Source organism: Sylvia atricapilla, chromosome Z, assembly GCF_009819655.1.
Source record: "Sylvia atricapilla isolate bSylAtr1 chromosome Z, bSylAtr1.pri, whole genome shotgun sequence".
In the NCBI taxonomy this organism is placed as follows: Eukaryota; Metazoa; Chordata; class Aves; order Passeriformes; family Sylviidae; genus Sylvia; species Sylvia atricapilla.
Genome location: NC_089174.1, coordinates 87,285,255 through 87,308,360, shown reverse-complemented (window position 1 = coordinate 87,308,360; position 23,106 = coordinate 87,285,255). Strand labels below are relative to the sequence as shown.

General features: G+C 50.8%; 1 protein-coding gene and 1 long non-coding RNA gene across 3 annotated transcripts in view; both read left to right on the top strand.

The window, feature by feature from the left end:
• Positions 1-3,508: 3,508 nt before the first annotated feature.
• LOC136374183 (uncharacterized) lies at positions 3,509-3,970 on the top strand. The gene is made up of 2 exons (XR_010745850.1): positions 3,509-3,642; positions 3,792-3,970. It is a non-coding gene; the product is annotated as an uncharacterized lncRNA (long non-coding RNA).
• A 148-nt stretch (positions 3,971-4,118) lies between these two features.
• SMAD7 (SMAD family member 7) overlaps positions 4,119-23,106 on the top strand; it is a 29,515-nt gene continuing 10,527 nt past the window's right edge. The window contains exons 1-3 of one of the 2 annotated variants that reach the window (XM_066339439.1): positions 4,119-5,243; positions 6,139-6,192; positions 11,225-11,296. In XM_066339439.1, the coding sequence (XP_066195536.1) occupies positions 4,733-5,243; positions 6,139-6,192; positions 11,225-11,296 (637 nt within the window). In that variant the 5' untranslated portion in view covers positions 4,119-4,732. Of the gene's footprint in view, positions 5,244-6,138; positions 6,193-11,221; positions 11,297-23,106 lie in introns of both variants that reach the window. The other variant, XM_066339438.1, reaches the window with a different exon arrangement.

The following is a 23,106-nucleotide window of genomic DNA, read 5'->3' as shown; positions in this document are numbered from 1 at the left end:
TGTTTGTTTGTACCCGGTAATGATGTCAGGAAAAGGGGTTTTGGCTGGCTTTTTTTTTTTCCTTTTTTTTTTTTTTTTTTTTTTTTTTTACCCCCAGTCTGGTTTTATCCCCTTTGTTGGAAGTGCCTTTGGTGAGTCTCACACCCTGGTGCTGTTAGCAAAACAATTAGGTTAACAGTGCCTTGGCTCCAACTGTCTGTCAAAGGCTGAATTGCAATGCAAATTAACTCGGCTTCAGCTCTTCAAAGCCAGCTGGGTTCAGGAAAGGTCCCCAGAAACCCCCGTGAGAATGGAGCTGTGGGGCTGGGGAGGGTGGGCTCCACGGGATTTTACATCCAGGGCCTAATGTGTTTGGCAGGAGGGATGCAATACGCTGTGCAAACACATTATACAAATGCAATACATCGTATAAATCCCTTCGATACTCAAAAGGGGCTTAGAAGAGAAACGGGGAGAGAGTTTTTAGCGGGGCCTGAAGTGACGGGTCAAGGGGTGATGGTTTTAAACTAAATTAGGGGAGATTCAGGCTATGTAGGAGGAGAAAATCCCTGGCTGTGAGGGTGGGGAGGCCCTGGCACAGGTTTCCCAGAGCAGCTGTGGCTGCCCCTGGATCTCTGGAAGTGTCCAAGCCCAGGCTGGACAGGGCTGGAGCAACCTGGTCTGGTGGAAGGTGTCCCAGCCCTGACAGATGAGGTGGAACGAAATGAGCTTTAAGGTCCCTTCCAGTCTAAACAATTCTTGAATTCTATGACTCAAACATATTTTATTTCTCCTCAGGGATTAACAGTGCCCTTCATGCATTTCAGGACAGGTTTCTGGCCCAGGGTGACATTTGAGCGATGCATCCAGAGCAGGGCAGGCTGTGATTATCACCTTGCTTTCCAAGTGTCCCCTCTGCCCAGGTCCCATTCCCATCCTTATCAGCTTCATTATGCTTATTTCTGTATTTTCCATATGGGCACATACATATGGTCTGTTTAAACAAGTTTGCAGGGTTAATTGGAAGGCACTTCTTTATCAGTCATTTAATATTTAGCACTTCTGGGGCAATTTTCACCTGCAGAGATCACAAAACAGGCAAGTGCTGATGGCCCAGCTGTACCTATGGGAAACCACAGGTGCCAAAGCCCAGGTCCCTACCCACACGAAAAGCCAGGTGCCCAAGGTCACCTGGAGAACCTACGGCAGGGCCAAAAAATTATATTAACTCCTGGACCCCATTCCTGTTCTCCACCTCTCCACAGCACATAACACACTATGCTTTTTGTCGCTTTCTTCATGACAATAAAGTAATTTTAGCTGTCAGTGCTGAGACAAGTGGAGCTACGGAGGGGGAAATAAAAAAATTAAAAATAAAAAAAAGAAGAAAGATTTTAATCTCATTTTTAACAGCCTGGCAAGTTTTGAAAAATTAAAAAGTAAAATGTATGGGTGAATGGACATGTCTTTCACTAGAAAATATTGGAATGAGTAGGAACTCTTCTCTTCTGCCCCCCTCCCCCGATTTACCATATACATGAAAAGAGATCGAGGTTCTCTGAGGAAGTGAGGAAATCAGCCCCAGTGCATGTGAGGTCACTCCGTAGGACAAGCCGTTGAACTAAAAACATCACCCAAATTCCATTTTTCAGGGTGCAGGAGGAATCATTTTGAAAGTGATGTGACTTTTTTTGCGTGTGCAGAACCAAGTGCTGATGCTGCTCTGATGTGGCCCCTGCTATCACCTGAAGGCTGCAGGGCTGTGCTCTGGGCTCTCCTCATGCCTTTAATTATTTGGAGGTGAAGCAAGGAGTCAGTTTCCTTCTTCAGACTCCAGCTTTACAATGAGACTTCCTAAATTATTCTTTCTGATGCCAGTGAATAATACCCTTCTTCCCCTCCCCAGCGTTTTCCCAACTATTTATCTGGATTTTGAGCAGATTTTGTACCTGGCTAGTTATAGTCTGGTTAACATTTAATAAATGCCCCCAAACCTCGTCACTTTGTGACTAATTCAGATCCAGATTCGGCAAGTTCTGGGCCTGTTTGTAGCATCCCTGACCTGCTCAGGTGAATATACGTACAACCGGGCGCTTAAATTATCCCTGCCCTCCTGCCTATCCCAAATTCAGGGATCCAGGGATGCACCTCAGGGATGCCCTGCCTGCACGGGATGTTAGTTTTACGCGCGCTCTGTCCGGCGTCACGTTCAGTCGGGTGCATTCGTCTCGGATTTTGGCTTTGGCTTTGGCTTTGAACCGGACTCGCTTATAGCAGCCATGATTTAAGAGCCCTGGCTCCTACTTCCGACACGATAACTGCCTCGGAGAGTGACCTTAAAGCAACTCATCCGCCCGCAGCTATTCTGTGAAAAAGGAGCTGCTCCTCCGTGGGAGTGCGTGCAGGACGGGGACCCCTGGGGATTTCGGCTGCCCTGCCAAGCCTGGCGCTAGGAAGTCTGGCCGGACTTCCCAGCCCGGCCGCAGAGCGCAGCAAGGCTGGACGAGAGCGCAGCCTCTTGGTGGCTCGGTTTTCCTCACCCTCCCGCAGGTCCAGAATTGGAAAGGGGGAATCTGCGGAGCGCCCAGGGTGACAGGGGTTGTTACCGCTAGTAGTACCCGTAACGAGGATACCGGAGCGCTGCATGCCTGTCATTTCTGCTTCGTGTTTGGAATCGGAGCCTACCGAGCCTCCGTGGGGTATTTTCCTGTCCTTTGGTGACAGGTGCTGTGAGAGCACAAATTATTATTGTTATTATTATTATTATTATTGTCATAATCATTATTGTCATTGCTTTTTGTGATGTGCCCTGCCCCGAAACCCAGAGCCGTACCGATTTTTTGAATGTAGACGCTGATTTGGTTTAATATTCCGATATTTACAGCGGCACAAGCCAGCCCCGGGAGCTCCCCACCCTCTGCCCCGCTGGGTGCGGGCCGGGGGGGACACCCCTGTCACCCCGCACCCCCCACCCAGGAGCAGGTACGAAGGGAGAGGTGCCGCGACAGTGGGGTGCTGCTGGCCGAGGGGGAAACACACCGACCCACAACCTCTCGGCAACCCGAGCCGCCTTCTTGCGCAAGGCGGTTGGAGATAAATATAATATATAGATTTTTTTTTTTTTTTTTTTTTTTTTTTTCTCCCCGGAGCGACACGGTGTCTAGACGCCCACGTGACGGGGCCGGGGCCGGGCCGGGCCGGGCCGCTGCGCACTGCGAAGCCGCCGCCGGTGCGGGGGGAGCCGGGGGAGGGCGCAGGCACCGCGCCGGCTCCGCTCCCGCCGCGCCCCGCGCCGCCGCCGCCGCTCCCCCCGCACGCACCCGGGGAAAAGGCGGAGGTGCGGGGAGAGCGGCTGACTGCGGGGAGAAAGGCAGGGGGGGTGTGGGGAAAGGGGGGGAAAGGGGGGGAAAGGGGGGGAAAGGGGGGGAAAAGGAGGGGGGGAAAGGGGAGGGGAAGAAGAGAAAGAAAAAAAAAATAGAAAAAAAAAAAAAAAAAAAAAAGAAACCTCCACCACGAAAGGAGGAGGAGGAGGAGAAGTAGGAGGAGGAGGAGGAGGGGAAGGAAGGCAGGAAGGAGGAGTGAAGAGCAAAAAAAAGGCACCGCGGCAGAGGCGCCGGCAGCAGGGAGAAGGGGTCGGCGGCCGGCGGGCACCCCCGCACCCATGTAAGCTCCGCCGGGAGCGGCGGGCCCGGCTCGGCCCGGCGCGGCTGCTGGGGAAGGCAGGAAGGAAGGGACATAGCCCCACTTTTCTCTCCCTTTTTTATTTTATTTTTTATTTTTTTTCCTTTATTTTCCTTTCTTTCTCTTCGTAGCAGCCGGATCAAGACTCCGTGTGGATTAAACCTTTGGAAAGAAGGAGGGGAAAAAAATAAAAGCCCACCCCGAAACCCCCACATCAGGACGACCTGGGCTTTTAAAAAGGGATACAACACTCTGGATGCGCTCGTTCTCCTCTTTTGTGACAGATGCTTAAACCGACGTCCAAACCTTAGGGTTGGTGTTTTGAGGTTTTTCTTATTTTTTTTTTATTTTTTCCTTTTTTTTTTTTTTTTTTTTTTTTTTAAACCCGTTTTAATAGACGCCTTTTTGGCTCGCCTTTTTTTTTTATTATTTTTTAATTTTTTTTTTTAGCCTTTTTTTTTTTTTTTTTTTTTCGCTCCGTTTTTGCCTGCTGGCTCTGCCCTGCGCCGCATCCCTGCCGCCTCGCCCGCTCCCCGGCGTGGCGGGTTGATGGGCGCCGCGGCCCCGGGGCGGCCGAGGCTCCCCCGCGGCTCGGGCCGCGCTCCGCACCCGCGCACGGCGGCGCGGCGCCGGCAGCCCCCGCCCGCCTGCCTCCGCCACGGGCGCCGCGGGCTCTAGGCGGGGAATTTTTTCCTTTTTCTTGGCTTTTTTGGGCGAAGCCGGAGCGAGCGGCGCCTCTCTGCCTCCCCTCCTTCCCTTCCCCCCGCCTTTATTTTTTCCTCTTTTTTTCCTCTTCGTTTTTTTCCTCTCGGTTTTGATCTTTTTCTTTTCCGCCCGATTTTTCTGCAAATTTTCTCGCGGCGGGCGGAGGAGGCGCGGCCGGCGCATCCCCCCGCGGGAGGCGGCGGGACCCGCGGCCCCAGCGCGGAGACTGGCGCATGCCACAGCCCGCCTCGGCTCCGCTGCCCCCCGCCGCTGCCCCCCGCCGCCGCCGCATCCCGCCTGCCGGCCCCTTCATGCTCGGCGGACGACATGCCCGTTTTGTAGCCGGGGGCCCCTCCTCTCGTCCCGCATGTTCAGGACCAAACGCTCGGTGCTCGTCCGGCGGCTCTGGCGGAGCCGTGCGCCCGGCGGCGAGGAGGAGGAGGAGGCGGCGGCGGGCGAGCCCGGCGCGGCGGCGGCGGTGGCCGAGCCCCGGGCGCACTTGGGCGGGGGGCGCGGGTGCTGCCCGGGCAAGGCGGGCCGCGGCGGGCGGGCGGCGGCGGGCGCGGAGGCGGAACTGAAGGCGCTGACCCACGCCGTGCTGAAGCGGCTGAAGGAGCGGCAGCTGGAGGGGCTGCTGCACGCCGTGGAGTCCCGCGGCGGGGCGCGGACCCCTTGCCTGCTGCTGCCCGCCAAGGCCGACTCTCGGCTGGGACAGCACTGGTACCCGCTGCCCGTGCTGCTCTGCAAGGTGTTCCGCTGGCCCGACCTCCGCCACTGCTCCGAAGTGAAGCGGTTATGTTGCTGTGAATCCTACGGCAAGGCTCACTCCGAGCTCGTCTGCTGCAACCCGCACCACCTCAGCCGGCTCTGCGAGCTAGGTACGGCCCGGGGGGATAGCGGGGGTCGCGGGGGCTGCGGGGGTTAGCGGCGTGCGGGGTTTGGAGGGATGCGGGAATACAGCGGAACGGCAGGCACGCCAAAGTTGCAGGGCGTTCAGGGGTGCGGGGTCTGGATGCAAAGAGATGGAGGGGATGCAGCGGTGCGGGGGCTGAAGGTGTGCAGGAGATGGACGGATACAGGGATGTGGGGATGCAGGGCATGGAGAGGATGTAGGGGTGCAGGGAGCTGGAGGTGTGCAGGGCTTGGAAGGGATGCATGTGTGGAGGGGGATGCAGCGATACGTGGATGCAGCCCCACTCACCTCCCGGCCCACAAAACTTTTTTATTTTTCCCCCGCTTTCTGGAGGGAGAAAAAAAAATGAAAAAAAAAAAAACCGTAACAAAACAAAACCAACCCACAACAAACAACAGAACCCAGAACGCGCACAAGAACTTTCCATTGCCCTGGTTTATGTATTTCCTTTAGTACTTAGGGGAGGGGGCGACGCCCCCACCTCCGGGACCCCCCCTCCCTCCCCGGGGACCCCGGCGCTGCCTCCCCGCCGTCCCCGCACGGTGCCGGGGGATTAAGGGCCGGGCGGCCCCGGCGCTGCCGCGGCTCCGCCGAGCCAAGGAGGCCCCGATCAGACAGCCCGAGCGGCAGATAGCAGGGAGACTGGCGCCAGACGGCCCCTTTTGTTTATCTGACAGCTAAATATCAAGGCAATCACCGCCTCGCTGCCCTGCCTCCAACCCCCAGAGCTAAGACAAACAGTTTTGCTAAAAGAATGCCACTGTTATCATAAGTTCCTATCTTTTTTCTTTTCTTTTTTTTTTTTTTTTTTTCTTTCTCATGGCTCTGCCTTTATTTTCTCTGTACTTCTCTAATTCCAGAGTCTCCCCCTCCACCCTACTCCAGATATCCAATGGATTTTCTCAAACCAACTGGTAAGTGGACTTCTTTCAATGCAAGTATAAGAGATAAAAAATGGCAAAACAGTCCTTTTATCAGGGAAAACAGTCTCCTGGCTTTGTCATGCGTTTTGCTCTTGGGTTGTTTGTGTGCTTCTGTGCCTCCTGCTACCCCTGTAAGAATTAACATGTCATTTATCTAAGCCACCTTGTGCACAAAGTAGGATTTTAAAACTCTGGCAGGGAACCTCAAGAAGGGATTGCAATGCAGCACAGGCCTGTGCTGCTTAAGTCAGCCAGGAAAACCATAGGCTCCAGCTGGAAATGGCAGTGCTTCTGCACCCCTGGGTGAATTTTTAGGCGTTTAGGTTGGGACCCAGCATCTCCCTGATGCTTGGGAATCCCTTGACAGGGGACCGGTTGGTTAGAAATCTAACTTTTCTGGGAGCCTATTTCTCCCTCATTAGGTTGGGAAAAAAAAAAAAAAAAAAAAGTGGGAAAAGAGTTTGAAAAGTTACTTTTAAAACCTTTTTTAAAAAATTTAACTTTGTTGGAACCGCTGTGCATGCCTGTTGCTTGTAGTTGAATGTCAGGGTGCCAGGGGAGAAGCCCATTTGAGGCTGGCACCAGCTCTTTTGCGGTTGTCTGCATAAACTCTTGGTTGGCAGCGAGCTCGCCCCGGTGTGAGATAAATGAGGCTGGGAGAAGGAGGAGAGGAGGGGAGAGTCGGAAACACGAGGAGCCCGGGAGGAGCAGCTCCTGGCTTCCTGAGGATTAGTGGCTCTGGAGTGGGCTGGAGCACGGTGGTCTCTGCGGTCGCGTCCCGCCGCGGTGGCAGGCAGGGGAGGCAAAGGTAGATACACAGGTATTCCTGAAGACCAGGATCAGATTGGTTTGGTTGGTGTTTTTTTTTTTTTTGTTGTTTTTTTGTTTGTTTTTTTGGTTTTTTTTGCCAAAAAGAACAGCGTCTGTAAAATTACCTCTCTTCAGGGTCTCAGGCTGCTCTGGTGTGCAGTGGTGGAGTCTCATGCTGCCAGCTGCTCCCTCGGAGGCTGGACTGTTGTTTTCCCCTTCTGCAAACTCTTTGGGAACACTAATAAGGCTGTCTTTTTCTTTGCCTCGTGGAAATAAACAAAGCTGTTTAACAAACAATTGGGTTGCAAAGCATGAACTATCTTTCCTTGGTGTGGAAAAAGCAGAAGATAAGGGCTCATGAATGAAAGAGGGACATTGGGAGTAGGTTCAGCATCCAGAGCGTGCGCTGGGATGCAGAAAGGTTGTTCTGTAACACACTCTGAGGGTCTGCTGGGTCATGAAGTTTCGTGAATTTTGCAAAATTTTGACTGCATCCCTGGGGTGCTCCCCCAAAAGTTCCTATTTCTGCCTATATGGCTTTTTTCTGCCACGTTCTTACTTCATACTCTTCATGCTCATTGATGATCCTGGCGCGGGATGCAAAGGGATTTGCAGCTGTGGGAGAGAAGGGTTAAAGCTTGGTTTTGGTTTCCTGTAAAGATGTTGGGATAAAATCTATTAGCAGGATTTAAACATCCAATCTGCCTCTGCCAGGATCTCGTTTTCAGTTAGCCGAATGATATATTTATTCATTAGCAAGTGTTGACATAAGGTAGCAAAATGTGTGTAAACAGAAAAGCCGCAGAACATGAATGTGCCATTTCGAAAGGAAAAGTTATTCCTATCGGCCAATAGGAAGTGATTAACGCTGCCCATCGGAAACACAGAAACAACTGGGTTACTCACCAAAAAAGTCCTCCTTTTTTTTTTTGCTATTTGAAAGAAAAATCCTCTTGGCAGCTGAGCTCTGACTAGCGGGGCTGTGACAGGCACCAGCGGAGTCTGGAAGTCTGTGGTGGCAGGTGGGTTTTGCAAGCTCAGGGTTTCTCAGCATTTCCTCTGCAGGGGGACTGAGGGTTTCCTGTCAGTGCCATCTCCTGTGGCAGTTCCCCAGCTGCACGTTGGGAACTGTGTGAAGATTTTTTTTACCTGGCTGATGCCCATCAGCCATCTTCTCACCTGGGTCTTTGTGTAGGAACAGTCCCTGTGTTTGGGCTCTGCCAGCGGAGCTGTGAATCCAGCAGGAACCTTCTGCTTTTCCATGAAACGTGACAGTGGTGGTAAAAGTTTTTTAAGTGTTTAGTGCAGTGTCTTGTAAGTGCTTCGTGTGGAGGGACAGGCAGATAATAAAGCTGGACTGGTGTGGGCTCTGGCAGAGGTTGACAGATCAGAGAATCAAAACCCGGTTTGTGTTGGAAGGGACCTTAAAGAGCATCTGGTCCAAGCCTCCTGCAGTGAGCAGGAACATCTTTAACTAGATGAGGTTGTTCCAAGTCCCATCCAGCCTGACCTTGAAGGTTTCTGTGGTGGGGGATCTACCGTTTCTCTGTGCAACCTGTGCCAGTGCCTCACCACTGCCATCGTTAACCATTTCTCTCTTCAGTGTTGTCTAAATCTCTCTTCTCTTTTTGCTTGAAACCCTTAACCGATGTGGATTAAATTGTTTTTTTCTGGAGGTGATGGGGGCTGAGACAGGCTGCATCGCAGGAAAAGGAAAAGCAGGGAGCTGGGGATCTGCTGCAGGCAATGAAATGCCACATCAGGCTGTGTTGGTAGGATAGATCTGGTATTTGTGAACTTGTTGTAGAGCAGAAAGATCTGCCCTTGATGGCTGAGTTACCTGAGGGAAGGCTCATTCGTGGAATCCCAGAATGGTTTGGGTTGGAACAACCTTAAAATTTGGAAACACCCCTGTGCTCCAACCCCCTGCCTTGGGCAGGGACACCTTCCACTAGACCAGGTTGCTCCAAGCCACCTCCAGCCTGGTCTTGGACACCTCCAGGGATGGGGAAAGCTTTTATCAAGGAGAGGACTTTCCCTCTTCCTCACAAGGGGTGTTGGCAGGGATGGATGATGGAGGTGTGTGGGCATTCCTGATGTCCCTGCTGGAGCTGCCACTTACAGCTCTGCCGAAAATGGGGTGGGTAGTAGCACCCTCAAATAATTCCGGCAGCTTTTTGACTCAGCTTTGAGTGGGACAAGGGGCTGCAAGTGGCTTTATCGTGCTCCTGTGTGATGGGACTTGGTGGTGCTGGTGTCTGGGAGTGCAGGGAACCCGCTGAGATGCCGCTGCGGGGCCGAATGCCCTCCGGTGGTGTCAGCTTTCAGGGGAGCTGGAGGTTTGGCAGCTCCCAGGAGCTATTTGACACCTTGCAAGGTTGGGCTGGTGGCCACGAGGAATAACCGTGTGTCTCCGCAGTGGTTTCATGCTGTGGGGAGGCAAAGTTGGGAGGAGATCGGTGTGCACCAGGACTAAAGTCTGCTCCTGCGACCTCTCTGGGGCTGAAGGTAAAAGGAGCACAGCAGGAACAAGAGCCCTGGACGCTCTGTGGGCGGTAGGGAGAGTGCAACAATGAATCTGGCCACACACAGGGCAGAGACCCTGTGCGGGCTCAGCCCACGCCTGGCTCCCGTGGTTGGTCTAGAGCCCAGCTGCACCAGCTCTGCGTTTTGGAAAGGCCTGTGGATGAGGGGAATTGTCTTTTGGGTGCTGGGACACCCATTGTGTTTTGGGGAAGGGCGCTGAGGAAGAGGTGTGGAAGCGCATCCCTCCCCACACCTATTGCTAGGGTTACGTATTTGGAGTTCAGATGGGATTCTGTCCTGCCTGATGTGGTGACAGAACCTGGTCATGTGTGGTCTCTACAGCAGGGAAAGGACCAGTTATGTTCCCTATCCACAGGAACTCCTCAGGGAGCTGTAGCTGCAGGTGCAGGGAGCCCAGGGCAGGGCAGAGTGGTTGGTCCAGCCTCTGTTCAGAAAGCATCTGTAGCTCAAGCAGTTGAAGCCATCACAGGGCTTCAAATTCCAGGGATTCCTGGCAGAGGAATCTTCTGTCTGGACTAGAACGGGTTAAAAAAACCCTTTTCTTTTCTATTTCTTTAAAGCATAGAAAGCAGGACAAGGCATTTAGAGAGTGTATCATATACAGTATTTCACAAGTAAGTCTATTTCCTGTCTCCTCTATTGTTTTCAGTTTGATTAAGTATATCCTGTTAAACTGTATATTCCTGTTAGGGCTTTTACTTTACTCTGATAAAATGAGGTTATGCAGACAGGAATTTCTTATTCACTGGTATTTCAGGGGTGGGATCTGGCAGAATTGCTTTATCAGTAGGGAGAAAATCATCTCTGCTCTCCTGGTGACCCTTGCTTTGGGATTCAGATGTGAGCGAAGTGAGGGCATAGAGAGCCCAAATTTGATGAAACCCAAAGCCCCTGAGGACCAGAAGTTTGCATGAACTTCACAGGTCTTCTCAGGCTTGTTCTTTAGCTTGGGAGTGACCGAAAAGCTGGAGTTGGTGTGTAGGACCAGGAGACTGGCGCTGGCTTCTGACTGTTGTCACCTGGAAGAGCAGACTTAGGATGGCGAGGTCCAAACCTTGATCTCCTGCATGCACCAGGAGAAACCTCTGGTGCAATTCCTGGTGCCTCCCTGCGCTTTGGTGGTGCACAGAGGAACAGGTCCAGTTGTCCAGGGGGTGGCAATAAGGTCTGCTGGCTGCTGGTGGGGACAAAAACTGAGCAGGGCACCACAAACTCAGCCCGTTCACTGCAAAAAGGGCAGCAATGAGACGTTTCCCTTTCGGTTCCCGTTTCGGTGAGTTACAGGTTTTGGCTAAATTGGGTGCATAAAGCCACGACTTAAGCATTTTTGGAAGCTCGCTTACATCAGAACGGCGACAACCTTGATCTCCTTAGCCGGTGACTTGTCCAGAGAGGTGGCAGCCAGCCTGTAATTTCTGCCAGTCTATAATCAGCGCTGGCTGGTGATGAAGCACAGCCTTGACTGAGACAACGAGTTAGGGTGGATGCTTCTTGATGAACTACCGTCTCTGCACGGACAATTAGTAATCGCTTCCTGCTAAGCCCTTTGGAATGTGTGCTCTGCTTGGGGCGATGCTGGGAGCCTGAAAAGAACCACCTATATACTGACTTTTTTTTTTTTTAATTTCTTTTTTTTTTTTTTTCTCCTTTTCCTCTGCTCCAGCAGATTGTCCAGACTCTGTGCCTTCCTCCACTGAAACAGGGGGAACTAATTGTCTAGCCCCTGGGGGGCTCTCAGGTAAGACATCTCTTGTTGCCCTTGATCTTTGCTGTGGGTTGTGTTTGGCTGAGGGTCCAAAAGGTGAAGTGGTGCTGGGGGAGTTTTGGGAATGCACATCACTGGGAAGGGTGTGCTCGGAAGGGGAGTTGGGTTTTGTTTTAGTGGCAGCTGTGTGCTTCTCGTGCAGAGGATGTGTTGAAATCCCAGACAAGGTTCTCCATCCCTGAATGTCTGTATTTCTTTTGAATTCCCAGCCTTATGCTCCATTCATTTTTGGGCTAAGGCAGGAAGAGGCAAAAGGACTGAGGCAGGGGAAGGCTGAGCAATGTTGGCTGGCCGTTCATTCTGGTGTGTGGATTATGGGAGCAGGTGCAGTTGTACCTTAAAGAAGGATTTGGTGTCAAATCCTTGGCTTGGTGGTGAGGGCATCTCTTGTCTCTGGGATGAGAGCCCTGCTCAGGTTGTGCTGCTGTTGGGGTCACCAGCATCCCCCATCTGATGCACAAGGCTCGTGGTGCCTGGGGAGGAAAGGTGGCCTGATTTTTAATAGAGGATGTTGCAGAGAGAGTTGACGATGTGCTTTTGTATCCCTTCCTGAAATATTCAGTGATTTCCATTGTTTTCCTGTTTGCCATCTCCTTCAGCCTCCAGTTGCTGTTGCAGGATGGAGGCTTGTAGGGTGTAGTTTCTCCACCCCTCTTGGAGTTTGCATGGAGACATAGAGTGGTTTGGTTTGGGAAGGGCCTTTGAAGGTCATTTAGTCCAACTCCCAAAGCCATTTCCAAGGTGTGATGTCTCCGGCACCTCATCTCCCACCCCAGACCGGCCACCTCAGTGTCTCTACCAGGATTAAAGTGTCTGAAACCATGTACCTGCAGCTACAGGCTGATGTTTGAAGGTGCTTGCCTTTGTGGGGACGTCTCCTTGATTTATGATTTATTCATCACCCTGAAACTTGGAATTGGGAATTAGGTCGTCCGCCGCCGCACGCGCGCTCGGATCTGCCCCTGCCTCTCTCCAGGAATTGTGTTTGGTGTGGATGTGATGTCTTTAAGTGAGCCTTGTTTGTTTTTCTTTGGGTGTAATATATACCCTGTCTGTTATTTGAGAGGGGAGCATATTGTTTGTTCAAAGGCCCTAATGAGAATTAATCAAACGAAGGGGGAGAGGGAACAGGAAAACTTGTTGCTGTTTCGGTTTTTTTTTTTCTTAAGGCAGAAAGATTTGCGTTTTTTTAATTTTTTTTTTTTACCATTGGAGCTTATAGCTTCAGGGAATTAAAAAAAAAAAAAAGGGACTGTAGAAAGAAAAAAGACAAGAAGCAAAACAACACAATAAGGATGTTGTTAGATGTTTTTTTCCTTTTTTTTCCTTTTTTTTTTTTTTTTTTTTCCTTTTTCCTCCTGAAATACACCCGTTGCAGAGGGGAGGAGAGAGTTCAGTTCTACAGGATACCACATGAAATAAGCAGAGGAAGTACTCGCTTTTAAAAGGGGGCTTTCTGTAAGGTTCAGCCTATTGATAACATCTCGTCTGGCAGCCCAGCTCCCGAAGGGAAGGCAGGAGGTGGGGGCTTGGGCTGCAGGAAATAACATGGCTCGTTCCTGGTGCCTCCCAAAGGGCCGCGGGAAGGGGACCCCTAGCTCCTTAATTGAGCTTCTTCCCCAAATGAAAGCACATTTCCACCTGAAAGTACATTTTTTAACTCGCTTTATTCTATTGTTATTATTTCACTGGATTTGAAATTTTTTTTTTTTTTTTTTTTTTTGGACTCCCTTATCAAAGGTTCCCCCCCCTCCCCAAGCCTGGAAACAGAACCTTTTTACGATCATTAACCGCTCTTTTTTTCCTCCCCAAATGTAATTGTAGCCATTTAGTTTAATGAGGAGCTGATAGGAGAGTTGACTCTTGAAGGGATATGGTTAGCTACCCAAGCCCTGAATGCCTCCACATGAAAGAGCATTTGTTTTGAATTTGCTCTGATTTACTGGCATCTCCCTTCCGCGCGCAGAAGTGCAGCGCTGAAAATTCCCAACTGGAGAGACCCAGTCAAGAAAGGAAAATAAACGCACTTCGGAGCAATCCTCCAAAGCTCACTTTCTCCTTTTTTTTTTTTCTCCGACCCCCCCTCCTGCATATTTTAGTTAGCAGAGGAGTGTGTTTGAAGAGGGCTTTAATGAGATACTGGCAGGGGACATGGCCAACGCTTTGGCTTGGTATTATCTGTGTTTGGGCAGGTAGGGATGGGTGATACTGGGTGGAGAATCCCAGAATCCCTAGTCCCCTCCAGACCTGTGTGTGTTGGATTTGCAGCTCCTCGATGAAAGCATGGTTTAAGAAAAGGGTAAAAAAAAAAAAAAAAACAAAAAAACAATTAGTTATTTTGGTAATTTGAAAGCTGGAGTGGGTGTGTGAGGAAAAAGACCATCACAGGTGTGTGGTGGTGTCCTGCAGCTCTGCAGCTTTTGGTCATTAGTGACGTGTGGTGGATGCTGGTGTAGCAGCAGGGTCAGAAGACCTGCTCTGCTGTCTTAAAGAGCAAGATTTGGCAAGCAAGATCACTCTCAGCACTCGGCGTTTGGGAATGAGGCCAGCCTGGGTTCACAGCCACTCCGTCAGGGGAGTGCACGGAGCGGGCGAGAGGATGGTGGCAAGGGGAGCACTGAAGGGGCTGAAAGTGAGCGTCCCTGCAGCACTCCTTTGATGAGGAGGAGCCTCAGAGCAGCCACTGCTGGGGTCTGTCTCTCTCCGGGGCTGCAGGCAGTTGTGTTGATGGATACCAGAGGCTCTGGAGGATGTGTGGCGGGGGGAGCGGCCGGGGGATGTACGGGGAGTGTTTCCCCCTCGCCATAACTGCTCTGAGCTGCTCTTTTCCCTCCCTCCTTCTTCTTTCTGTTCTCCTCCGTGACCCAGGAATGCAATTCCTGGGTAATTCTTCACACCGTGCTGGTGTCTTCTTCTCATCCCACCTCTGCTCTGTCTTCCCAGACATCCCATCCTCTGCCTGATGTACCCCTTCCTTCCCCCAAGGCGCTGGCTCTTGCTTCTGTGTTCTTGGCTTTATTTATTTTCTTATATCATCTTTATTTTTGACGGTGGTCAGCCTGTGGGTAGGTCAGGACTCCTTGCTCACGTTTTTCCTCTACTGACAGGGCTGTGCTCTCAGGTATTACTAGCCAGATCCTTTCTGTCCTCAGTGTGGTTAAAGAGCAAAAAATATCCCGTTGGAGATAAAAATAATTCCCGTAAATAGGAGGCAGAGGGTGGTTTTCCTGTATTTCGAGCTGACTTGTTCTCAGCAGATGTGTTTGGTTGTGACTCCTTTCAAACAAGCAGAGCCATGAGGTGGCTGGCCCGTGGTTTGGTGGCCTCAGACTGGTGGCAGCCAAATTCCTGCATGAGGAGAAGCTGTGCTCCGAGGGTAGAAGCGAGCCGGTGGTGTTTGGTCTCCATGGAATGTGATCCACCAGCCCTGGACATCTCTGTCCTGACCCATGTGTGGTGTTGGGCTGGTGGCTCTTGGCTGGTGGAAGGTTGTGGTGTCCGTGGTGGGTAAGAAGGTGCCTCTCCAGCAGGACAGGTGATTAGTGCTGGATCTGCTGGCAAAGCAAAGCTCTCAAGCAGTCCAGAGCTTGTCCCCGGAGAGGGAGAGCAAGTTGAGCTGGCTTGTGTCCTCGCCACATCTACTGCTTTTTCATGGAGGTTGTTCCTGAAATACCAAACCTGAGAGGTTATCCAGATTTTGGCCCAATTCCGCTGATTTTCCCGAACTCTGGAAGCATCTCAGGGTCTCCAAGGGTTGAGTGATGATGCTTGGTGGGTGCTGGCTCAAGGTTCTCCAAGCCTTGAAGCTGGGAAGCCAACAAGGCTCTCCTGTAGCAGGCACGGACTCAGTTTCTCCCTCCCAGCTCCGCACCAAAAATGCAGGGAATAGACTTCCCCAGGCTGGAAGAGCTTTGGCATCGTTCCCTGCTCTGGCTCTCTGTGCTGTGGGACCTTGTCTGGTCTAAGGGACCTCTTGGCTGATTGACATTTCATTCCAAAATTGCGGACAGGCCGGGAATGTTTCACTATGCCTCTGATCCCCGCTGGTATCTGCTCGGCGGGGAAGGAGCACCTTGTCCAAATCCGGAGATATTTGCCCCCCAAAGCGGCTTCCCATCGCTCTCCCCTCGCCCATGTAAACAGGATCCTGTGCTGTTTCTCCTCCAGAGCCCTGCCTGTGTTTTCCCGTTCCCCCTACTTCCACCTCCCTCCCCTACGGAGTTTATAACCTCCTGTGAAATGCCTTTATTTACAAATTGGCATCCTATTATAATCTGAAATTGAGACATCTTCCTGTGGAACTAGGATTGTATATTTGTCCCAGGGATAAACAATTGCTTGGGAATTTTTTTTTTTCTTCTTTAAGTCACTTATTTTTGGTTTATTTTTGAGCTTACGTCGTTTTAATTTTTTTTTTTTTTTTTTAATTTGCTTTGAGCGTCGCGGGGCGCTGCACCCTTTCCTTCCCAGGGTGACCCCCCCAACCACCACCCTGATCCTTGCTTGCCTAAAAAACCACAGTCCAGTCCTGGAAAGGACAAGGTTATCAGGGGTTAATGCCAGGATGACAGCACTGGAGCCTCTGGAGCAGAGCAGGCTGCCTGCCAGACTAGGAGCCTCCCGGCTCGCCTCGCACATCATCTGACCGTGGCCGACTGGGAGGAGGGAGCTGGTGCTTGGCACCGACCCCGGGCTCTTGGCTTGGCCACCCTCTCTGGTTCCTTCAAGCCCCAGGTGGTTTTTTTTTTTTTTCTATTTTTTTTTCCCTTTTTTTTTTTTTTTTTTAAAGGGGGTTTTCACCCTGTGGGGACCCTCCTGGGACGCAGCCGGGATCCTCCTCCCGTCTCCCAACGTTTCGCCGATTAAAATCCTTCCAAAGCAAATACGATCCATTTAATAATTACTTTTAAGTGCTCTAGAGCCTCTTGAGCCTTTCCTAGATACTCTCCTATGATGTGTTTTTAAAAAAAGAAGTGATAGCAGAGGTGCTGCCCCCATTAGATAGCTTCAATCCATACCTGTACAGCTTCATTAAACACACTTTTCCAGATGACAGCAGATTTCCCCATCCAAACGGTGCCTTTGGAACAGCTGATGACAAAATGCGGAAGAACCCAGAACCAGCAAGTCCATCAAAGCGGGGATGGTGATGGGAACAGCGACGGAGGACCACGGTGGGGGTCACCTGCATTTTAATCCCACAACCTGGCGCTTTTTGGGGCAGAATGAGGCTAGGAAGGTGAATTTTGGAGGTTGGGTATCAGTTTGAGCCATGCTCTGCTGGCAGTAGCTGTCCCAACCAGCGCCGGCAACTTGATCACTGGGGACATTTAAGACTTCGACGGGACAAAAACACTCGTAGAGGAGCAGCCCCGGGCTGGCAGGGATGTGGGCTGCATCGTTTCCATCCCCACTGTCTGCCAGTGGGTATCACTTACACTAAAGGAACCAGTAACATTAGCCACATGCATTTCCCTGCCACGGGCATGGGGGCGATGCCAGTTTCCAGCCACGGTGGCCAACACCACCAACCTCCCCGCGGGGTGCAGCAGTGTTTTAGGGTGTCTAGGATGAAATTGTGCGTCGGGACCCTGTCCCCAGCCCTAGGTGTGCCCCAGCAGGGTGACAGGCTGGGCGGTGGGTGGGTGCCAGCCCCCTCCGCCGTCCCCCCGCCGGCATGAATGACCCACTGCTGCAGCCTGGCCGCCTGCCTACTGTCACAAAGGAGCTTCCTTCCCGGTTTATTTTCAGCGCTGGGATATTATTAACCGCTGAGGCACACAGTCTCTGTGCTCCAGCCACCCTCGCTTTTTGCCTAAATCGCTTTGTTTTCGGCCGCCGCCGGCGCGGCCGCGGTGCCGCCGGGGGACCGGCTGCGTCACGGCTGCTGTTGAGGAACAGAGGGCACGGAGGAGCCTGATCCTGATCCTGCACGGGGTGGGCAGGGGAAGGAGCTCGGCGGCTCGCAGGATTTCCGCCTGCTGTCTTTGGATTAGCCCCTGGGTTTTTTTTTCTTTTTTTTTTCCTATTTTTTTTTTTTTTGGGTATTCTTAAAATTCTCTTAGTGAATGCAATGTCTTGGGTGTTGCTGGCTGCCTCTTTCTCTACAGGTTATTTGGCTTTGTTTTATTTCTCTCTTTTTTTTATTATTATTATTATTTTTATTATTTTGGCTTTTTTTCCCTTCCATTTTCTTTCCCCCCTTCTTTTCCCCCCCCTTCTTTCCCCCCCCTCTTTTCCCCCCCCTCTTTTTCCCCCCTCTTTTTCCCCCCTCTTTTTCCCCCCTCTTTTTCCCCCCTCTTTTTCCCCCCTCTTTTTCCCCCCTCTTTTTCCCCCCTCTTTTTCCCCCCATCTTTTTCCCCCCATCTTTTTTCCCCGTTTTCCTTCCTCTGCTTTTTCTTCTTTTCCTCCTCCTCCTTCCTTTTCCTCCTCCTTCCTTTTCCTTCTTCCTTTTCCTCCTCCTTCCTTTTCCTCCTCCTTCTTTTCTTCCTTTTTCTATTTTCCTTCTTTACTTTTTTCTTCTTTTTCTTCTGCTTGTTTTCCTTCCTCTTCCTGTCTTCCATCTCATTGTTTCCCCTTCTTCTTTTATTTTCCTTATTGCAAGAAAAGAGATTTTTCTGGGCAGACATTGCAGGGATTTTCCATCCCCATCCAGGGGAGGGTGGGGGCTTGGATCACCTGTGCACAGACCTTCAGGGGGTCTTTGCCACGGGCTCAAGCCATCAGTTCCAAAAAGCTTTTTCCAGGGTGTTTTGTGCTGCTGGGGATGTGATGTGGTGTTTGCTAACAGCCAGCAAACTCGCATTCCTTTTTTTCTTTTCTTTTTTTTATTTTCCCTCCTTTTCTTTTTTCCCCCCTCCCTTCTTTTGGGTTACCATTTAAACGCGTGATGATAACTTTCACCCTGTTAATTAACAGGAAACATTGGGACAAGACAGGAAATTACATCAGTCTTTTATGAGGAAAGAGCCAAGAAAAAAAAAAATGCAAGAAAACATAGTTATTAGTGAAAGGAAAGAAAGTGCCAGGGGAGGGAAAAGAAAGAAAAGGAGAAAAAAGGAGGAAAAAACACCATCTCATAGGCCCTGCTTTTCCAAGGGAGGCTGCTCCAGTACTTGATTTTATTTTTGTTATGTTGAAAAATATTTGACTAGCAGGGTCACCTTTGCTTGAGCGCGACGGTCCAGCTTCCCGAGGAATTTTTTTTTTTATTATTATTATTTTCATGCTTTTTCTCAGCTTCCTTCCCCAAACTGTGAGGCCTAGGAAGCTCTTGGCCGGGAGACTAATTTTGGTTTGGCTGCTCAGCCCTTCAAATTGGTCCCCACCCAGTGTCATTATCTTGGTTTTAACTTGCAAGGGGAAAAAAAAAAAAAAAAAAAAAAAAAAAAAAAAAAAAAGAAAACCAAAAAAAATAAAAAAAACCACCCTGTAAGAGCTGGCTCAGCCCTTCTCTACCCTTTTAACCTCACTACAGAAAAAACCTACTGGCTTCAGCTTCCCTTTTTAGGCTGTGCTGGCTGTGCCAAAGCACCATGGGCTGGTTGCAGGAGGTCCTGGTGATGCTCTTGGTGATAATCCCCTGTTCCTGGCTCCATGGTCCTTCCTCTCCCTCCCTCAGTGGGATCCCTGTTGGGGTGCTGGGGTTTGGTGAGCCAGCTTTAGGGCGAAGTCCTGGCTCCCTGAGTATGTGGAAAGGCAAATTTTGCCCTTAAAGGAATAATTCAGTGCTGCTCGAGCTCTTAACCCTAGTTGCAAACATGTATCTTAGAGATGTATGTAATCAAAAAGACTGTAGATAGTTAAATATTGAGCAAAATCTATTCAGTCTCTATGCACAGGTTAAATATGTATGCAGATCATTTATTCAATATATTATATATATAATTATGTGAGATATAGTCAACACACATTTTATACATTCTGCAGATATATAGGTTGAACACATTCAATATATTCATTGTGTATTGAACGTGTTCCATATTTTTATGGAATTCTGTGTAACACTCACACAGGTTAAAGAGATTTTGTTGGTAGAAACCAGAACTTCATCAATAAGAGGTGACTTTGTGGTGGAGAAACTCGGCTGCCAGGAAGGTGGTGGAAATTCAGACATCTGCCACTTTCCAAGTGGTGAGGTTGGCTGTGGATCGAGCGATTTTTGGTGATGGAAAGCTACAGGCCAAATTCATAGGTGATAAAAAAATAACCAGGCTTCAGTGCTGGGGAGGAGCCCTCTCCATGGTGGGTGATGCGAAATAATACCAGAGGAGCTGAGTGTCTGTTTGCACATCGGAGTGCAAGGTGAGGTTTTGAGTAGAAAAGCAGGAAAACTGGCAAAATAGCCAAAAAACTAAGCCACGGGATGAGGTCCTGCCCTCCCACATGGGACAGCTGTCAGTGACCCTGTGGCTGGGCTCTGGCAGCACCTTCCCAGGCGGGGAGGACAGAGTCAATAACTCCATAAAATCATTCTTCGAGCAGGAATCAAGTAACAGGAGTTTTATTTGGAAAAGGAGCTGGGAGCCTGAAGTTACATCACTGCATTTGAACTGATGAATTCATTTTCTTTGGAAGCCAGTCTGAGACTTTTTAGCTCACGATAAGGAACAAACCCATAAATCATAAGCAGGGGCCTGTAGTTTTACTGTTCTTTGTCACAGCCAAGCATGGAAAATGTATCCTGGGTGTCAAGAGCATGAAGCCTTGGCTCACCTGAGAGTTGCACTGCAGTTATTTTCTGGAGAGGCTGGTGTGGTGCTGGGCTTGCCAAGCCTCAGGTTCCCTGGCTTTATCCCTGTGTGAGGATGCTCCTGGGTTTTAGTGTTGCCCAAATCCCTTGGGTTTCAGCCCTCTGGGAGGATCCTGCTGCATTCCAGTGATGCCCAGTTTCCATGGGCTTTGTCCCCATGGGAGAATGCTGGTGGCTGTTGGTGACACCCCAAACCCCCTGAGTTTTGTCCCTATGGGAGGATGTTGGTGACAGCCCAAACCCCCTGAGTTTTGTCCTCATGGATGGATGCTGGTGACACCCCAAACCCCCTGAGTTTTGTCCCTATGGGAGGATGCTGGTGACACCCCAAACCCCCTGAGTTTTGTCCTCATGGATGGATGCTGGTGACACCCCAAACCCCCTGAGTTTTGTCCCCATGGGAAGATGCTGGTGACACCTCAAACCCCCTGAGTTTTGTCCCCATGGGAGGATGTTGGTGACAGCCCAAACCCCCTGAGTTTTGTCCCCATGGGAGGATGTTGGTGACAGCCCAAACCCCCTGAGTTTTGTCCTCATGGATGGATGCTGGTGACAGCCCAAACCCCCTGAGTTTTGTCCCCATGGGAGGATGTTGGTGACAGCCCAAACCCCCTGAGTTTTGTCCCTATGGGAGGATGTTGTTGACAGCCCAAACCCCCTGAGTTTTGTCCCCATGGGAGGATGTTGGTGACAGCCCAAACCCCCTGAGTTTTGTCCCCATGGGAGGATGTTGGTGACAGCCCAAACCCCCTGAGTTTTGTCCTCATGGATGGATGCTGGTGACACCCCAAACCCCCTGAGTTTTGTCCCCATGGGAGGATGTTGGTGACAGCCCAAACCCCCTGAGTTTTGTCCCCATGGAAGGATGCTGGTGACAGCCCAAACCCCCTGAGTTTTGTCCCCATGGGAGGATGTTGTTGACAGCCCAAACCCCCTGAGTTTTGTCCCCATGGAAGGATGCTGGTGACAGCCCAAACCCCCTGAGTTTTGTCCCCATGGGAGGATGTTGGTGACAGCCCAAACCCCCTGAGTTTTGTCCCCATGGGAGGATGCTGGTGACACCCCAAACCCCCTGAGTTTTGTCCCCATGGGAGGATGCTGGTGGCTGTTGGTGACAGCCCAAACCCCCTGAGTTTTGTCCCCATGGGAAGAGGCTGGTGACAACCCAAACCCCCTGAGTTTTGTCCCCATGGGAGGATGCTGGTGACAGCCCAAACCCCCTGAGTTTTGTCCCCATGGGAAGATGCTGGTGACACCTCAAACCCCCTGAGTTTTGTCCCCATGGGAAGATGCTGGTGACACCTCAAACCCCCTGAGTTTTGTCCCTATGGGAGGATGCTGGTGACACCCCAAACCCCCTGAGTTTTGTCCCCATGGGAGGATGTTGTTGACAGCCCAAACCCCCTGAGTTTTGTGCCCATGGGAGGATGCTGGTGACAGCCCAAACCCCCTGAGTTTTGTCCCCATGGGAGGATGCTGGTGGCTGTTGGTGATGACCCTGGGCATGGCATGTCCCTGCTCAGGATGTGGCTCTGCTGTTGCCACCAGAAGCAGGGTGAGGTGACCCACGAGGAGTTTTGGTGCTTTTTTTTGTTTAACCCGTGTGCTGCCAACCTGCCCCGTTTCATAGCCCGGGGCAATCCTCTGCTGGCCTCTGTCTGCTGGGAGGGGGTGCCAGCTCCGCCGGAGCGCCGGGAGGGTTAATTACTTAATGAATATAATATTCTCCATAATTGCTACGTGTTATTAATCCAGAGCAAAGTGAGAGGCGAGGGGAGGGGTGTGTGTGTGTATGTGTGTGTGCATGGCCAGGCTTGTGAATTCCTTCTTTACACCATCCATGCTGTCTGTCCATCCCTTAATTGCCCCCTCCCCGGGCTGGGGGCTGTCCGTGTGTCCATCTGTCCACTCCTGGGTGGTGACCCCAGGGATGGATATATCATGGATATATCCCGTGTACGGTGTGCTCCGCCGCCCGCTCTTAGGAATAGGCGTGATTAGATTATGAAGGCAGACAGAAGTAATGATTAACTTTTTCAGTCTGCCTGCTGTCTCCAGTCTGGCGCTGGGTGTTTTTTTTTCCCCCTAAGTAGGCCCTGGCCCCGCGTCGACAGGGTATTAGGTTGTAAAGAAAGCCAGGAGGAATGAAGGCAAGGGAGGGGAGGGGAAAGAGGAGGGAGGGAGCCTTTTCCATCGGATCCGGGACTGGAATTTATTGGCAGGAATGCAGTAAATGCTCCAAATGCCAGCCCAGCTAAACAGTTTTCATAATTGTTACGGAGCGGGGCACGACGAACGTGAAAAGAACTTTTGTTCCTACTCTGCTTTTTCCATGGGTTTACATCCCTGCGAGGGAGATGCTGCTCTGGGAAAAGTTGCTGAGGGAAGTGGGGTTTTTTTTTGTTTTGGTGGTGTTTTTTGGGGGTTTTTTATTATTATTTTTTTTGGTTTTTCGTGTGTGTGGGGAGAAATGTGTATATTTGCGTCTGCTTTCAGCCTTTAGGAGAGAATTCTGGGTCAGTGTGCTGCAGGGAGAGGAGAATTGTGTTGTTTTGGGTTTTTTTTCAGTAGTGGAATAAGAACAGCAGTGATGCTGAGTTGTGTATGTGTGCAGTTGAGGGGGGGAAAAAAAATCCTAACACACATCTGTGTATTGAGTATCCATTTGGAAATTCTAGACTGCGCTGCTTGGGTTTTTATTAAGGCCTTAACAAGGTTTTTAAGGTGTAACTCACATGGCTACATGTTGTCAGTGGAGAGCTGTGGCTTTCCTGGGGGCTGCATCCCTGCCCTCTCCCCGGGGTCTCTGCAGGACCTTCCCTGACTTGAAACAGTGAAGCTTTATTTTTCAGATAGCTTTTATTTTGGAAAAGAAGCTTTTTAAGGTCGTCCCCTAAAGCCCAGCTGGGTGGCTGTGCTCAGGGGGGGCTGTGACCCCATGGCCCAGTGGCCTCTGGTGGCTTCAGCGTCTGTGGCATGATTTATCCCAGAAAAGGTGATGGGCAGGATGCTGCCACAGGAGCCTCCAGCA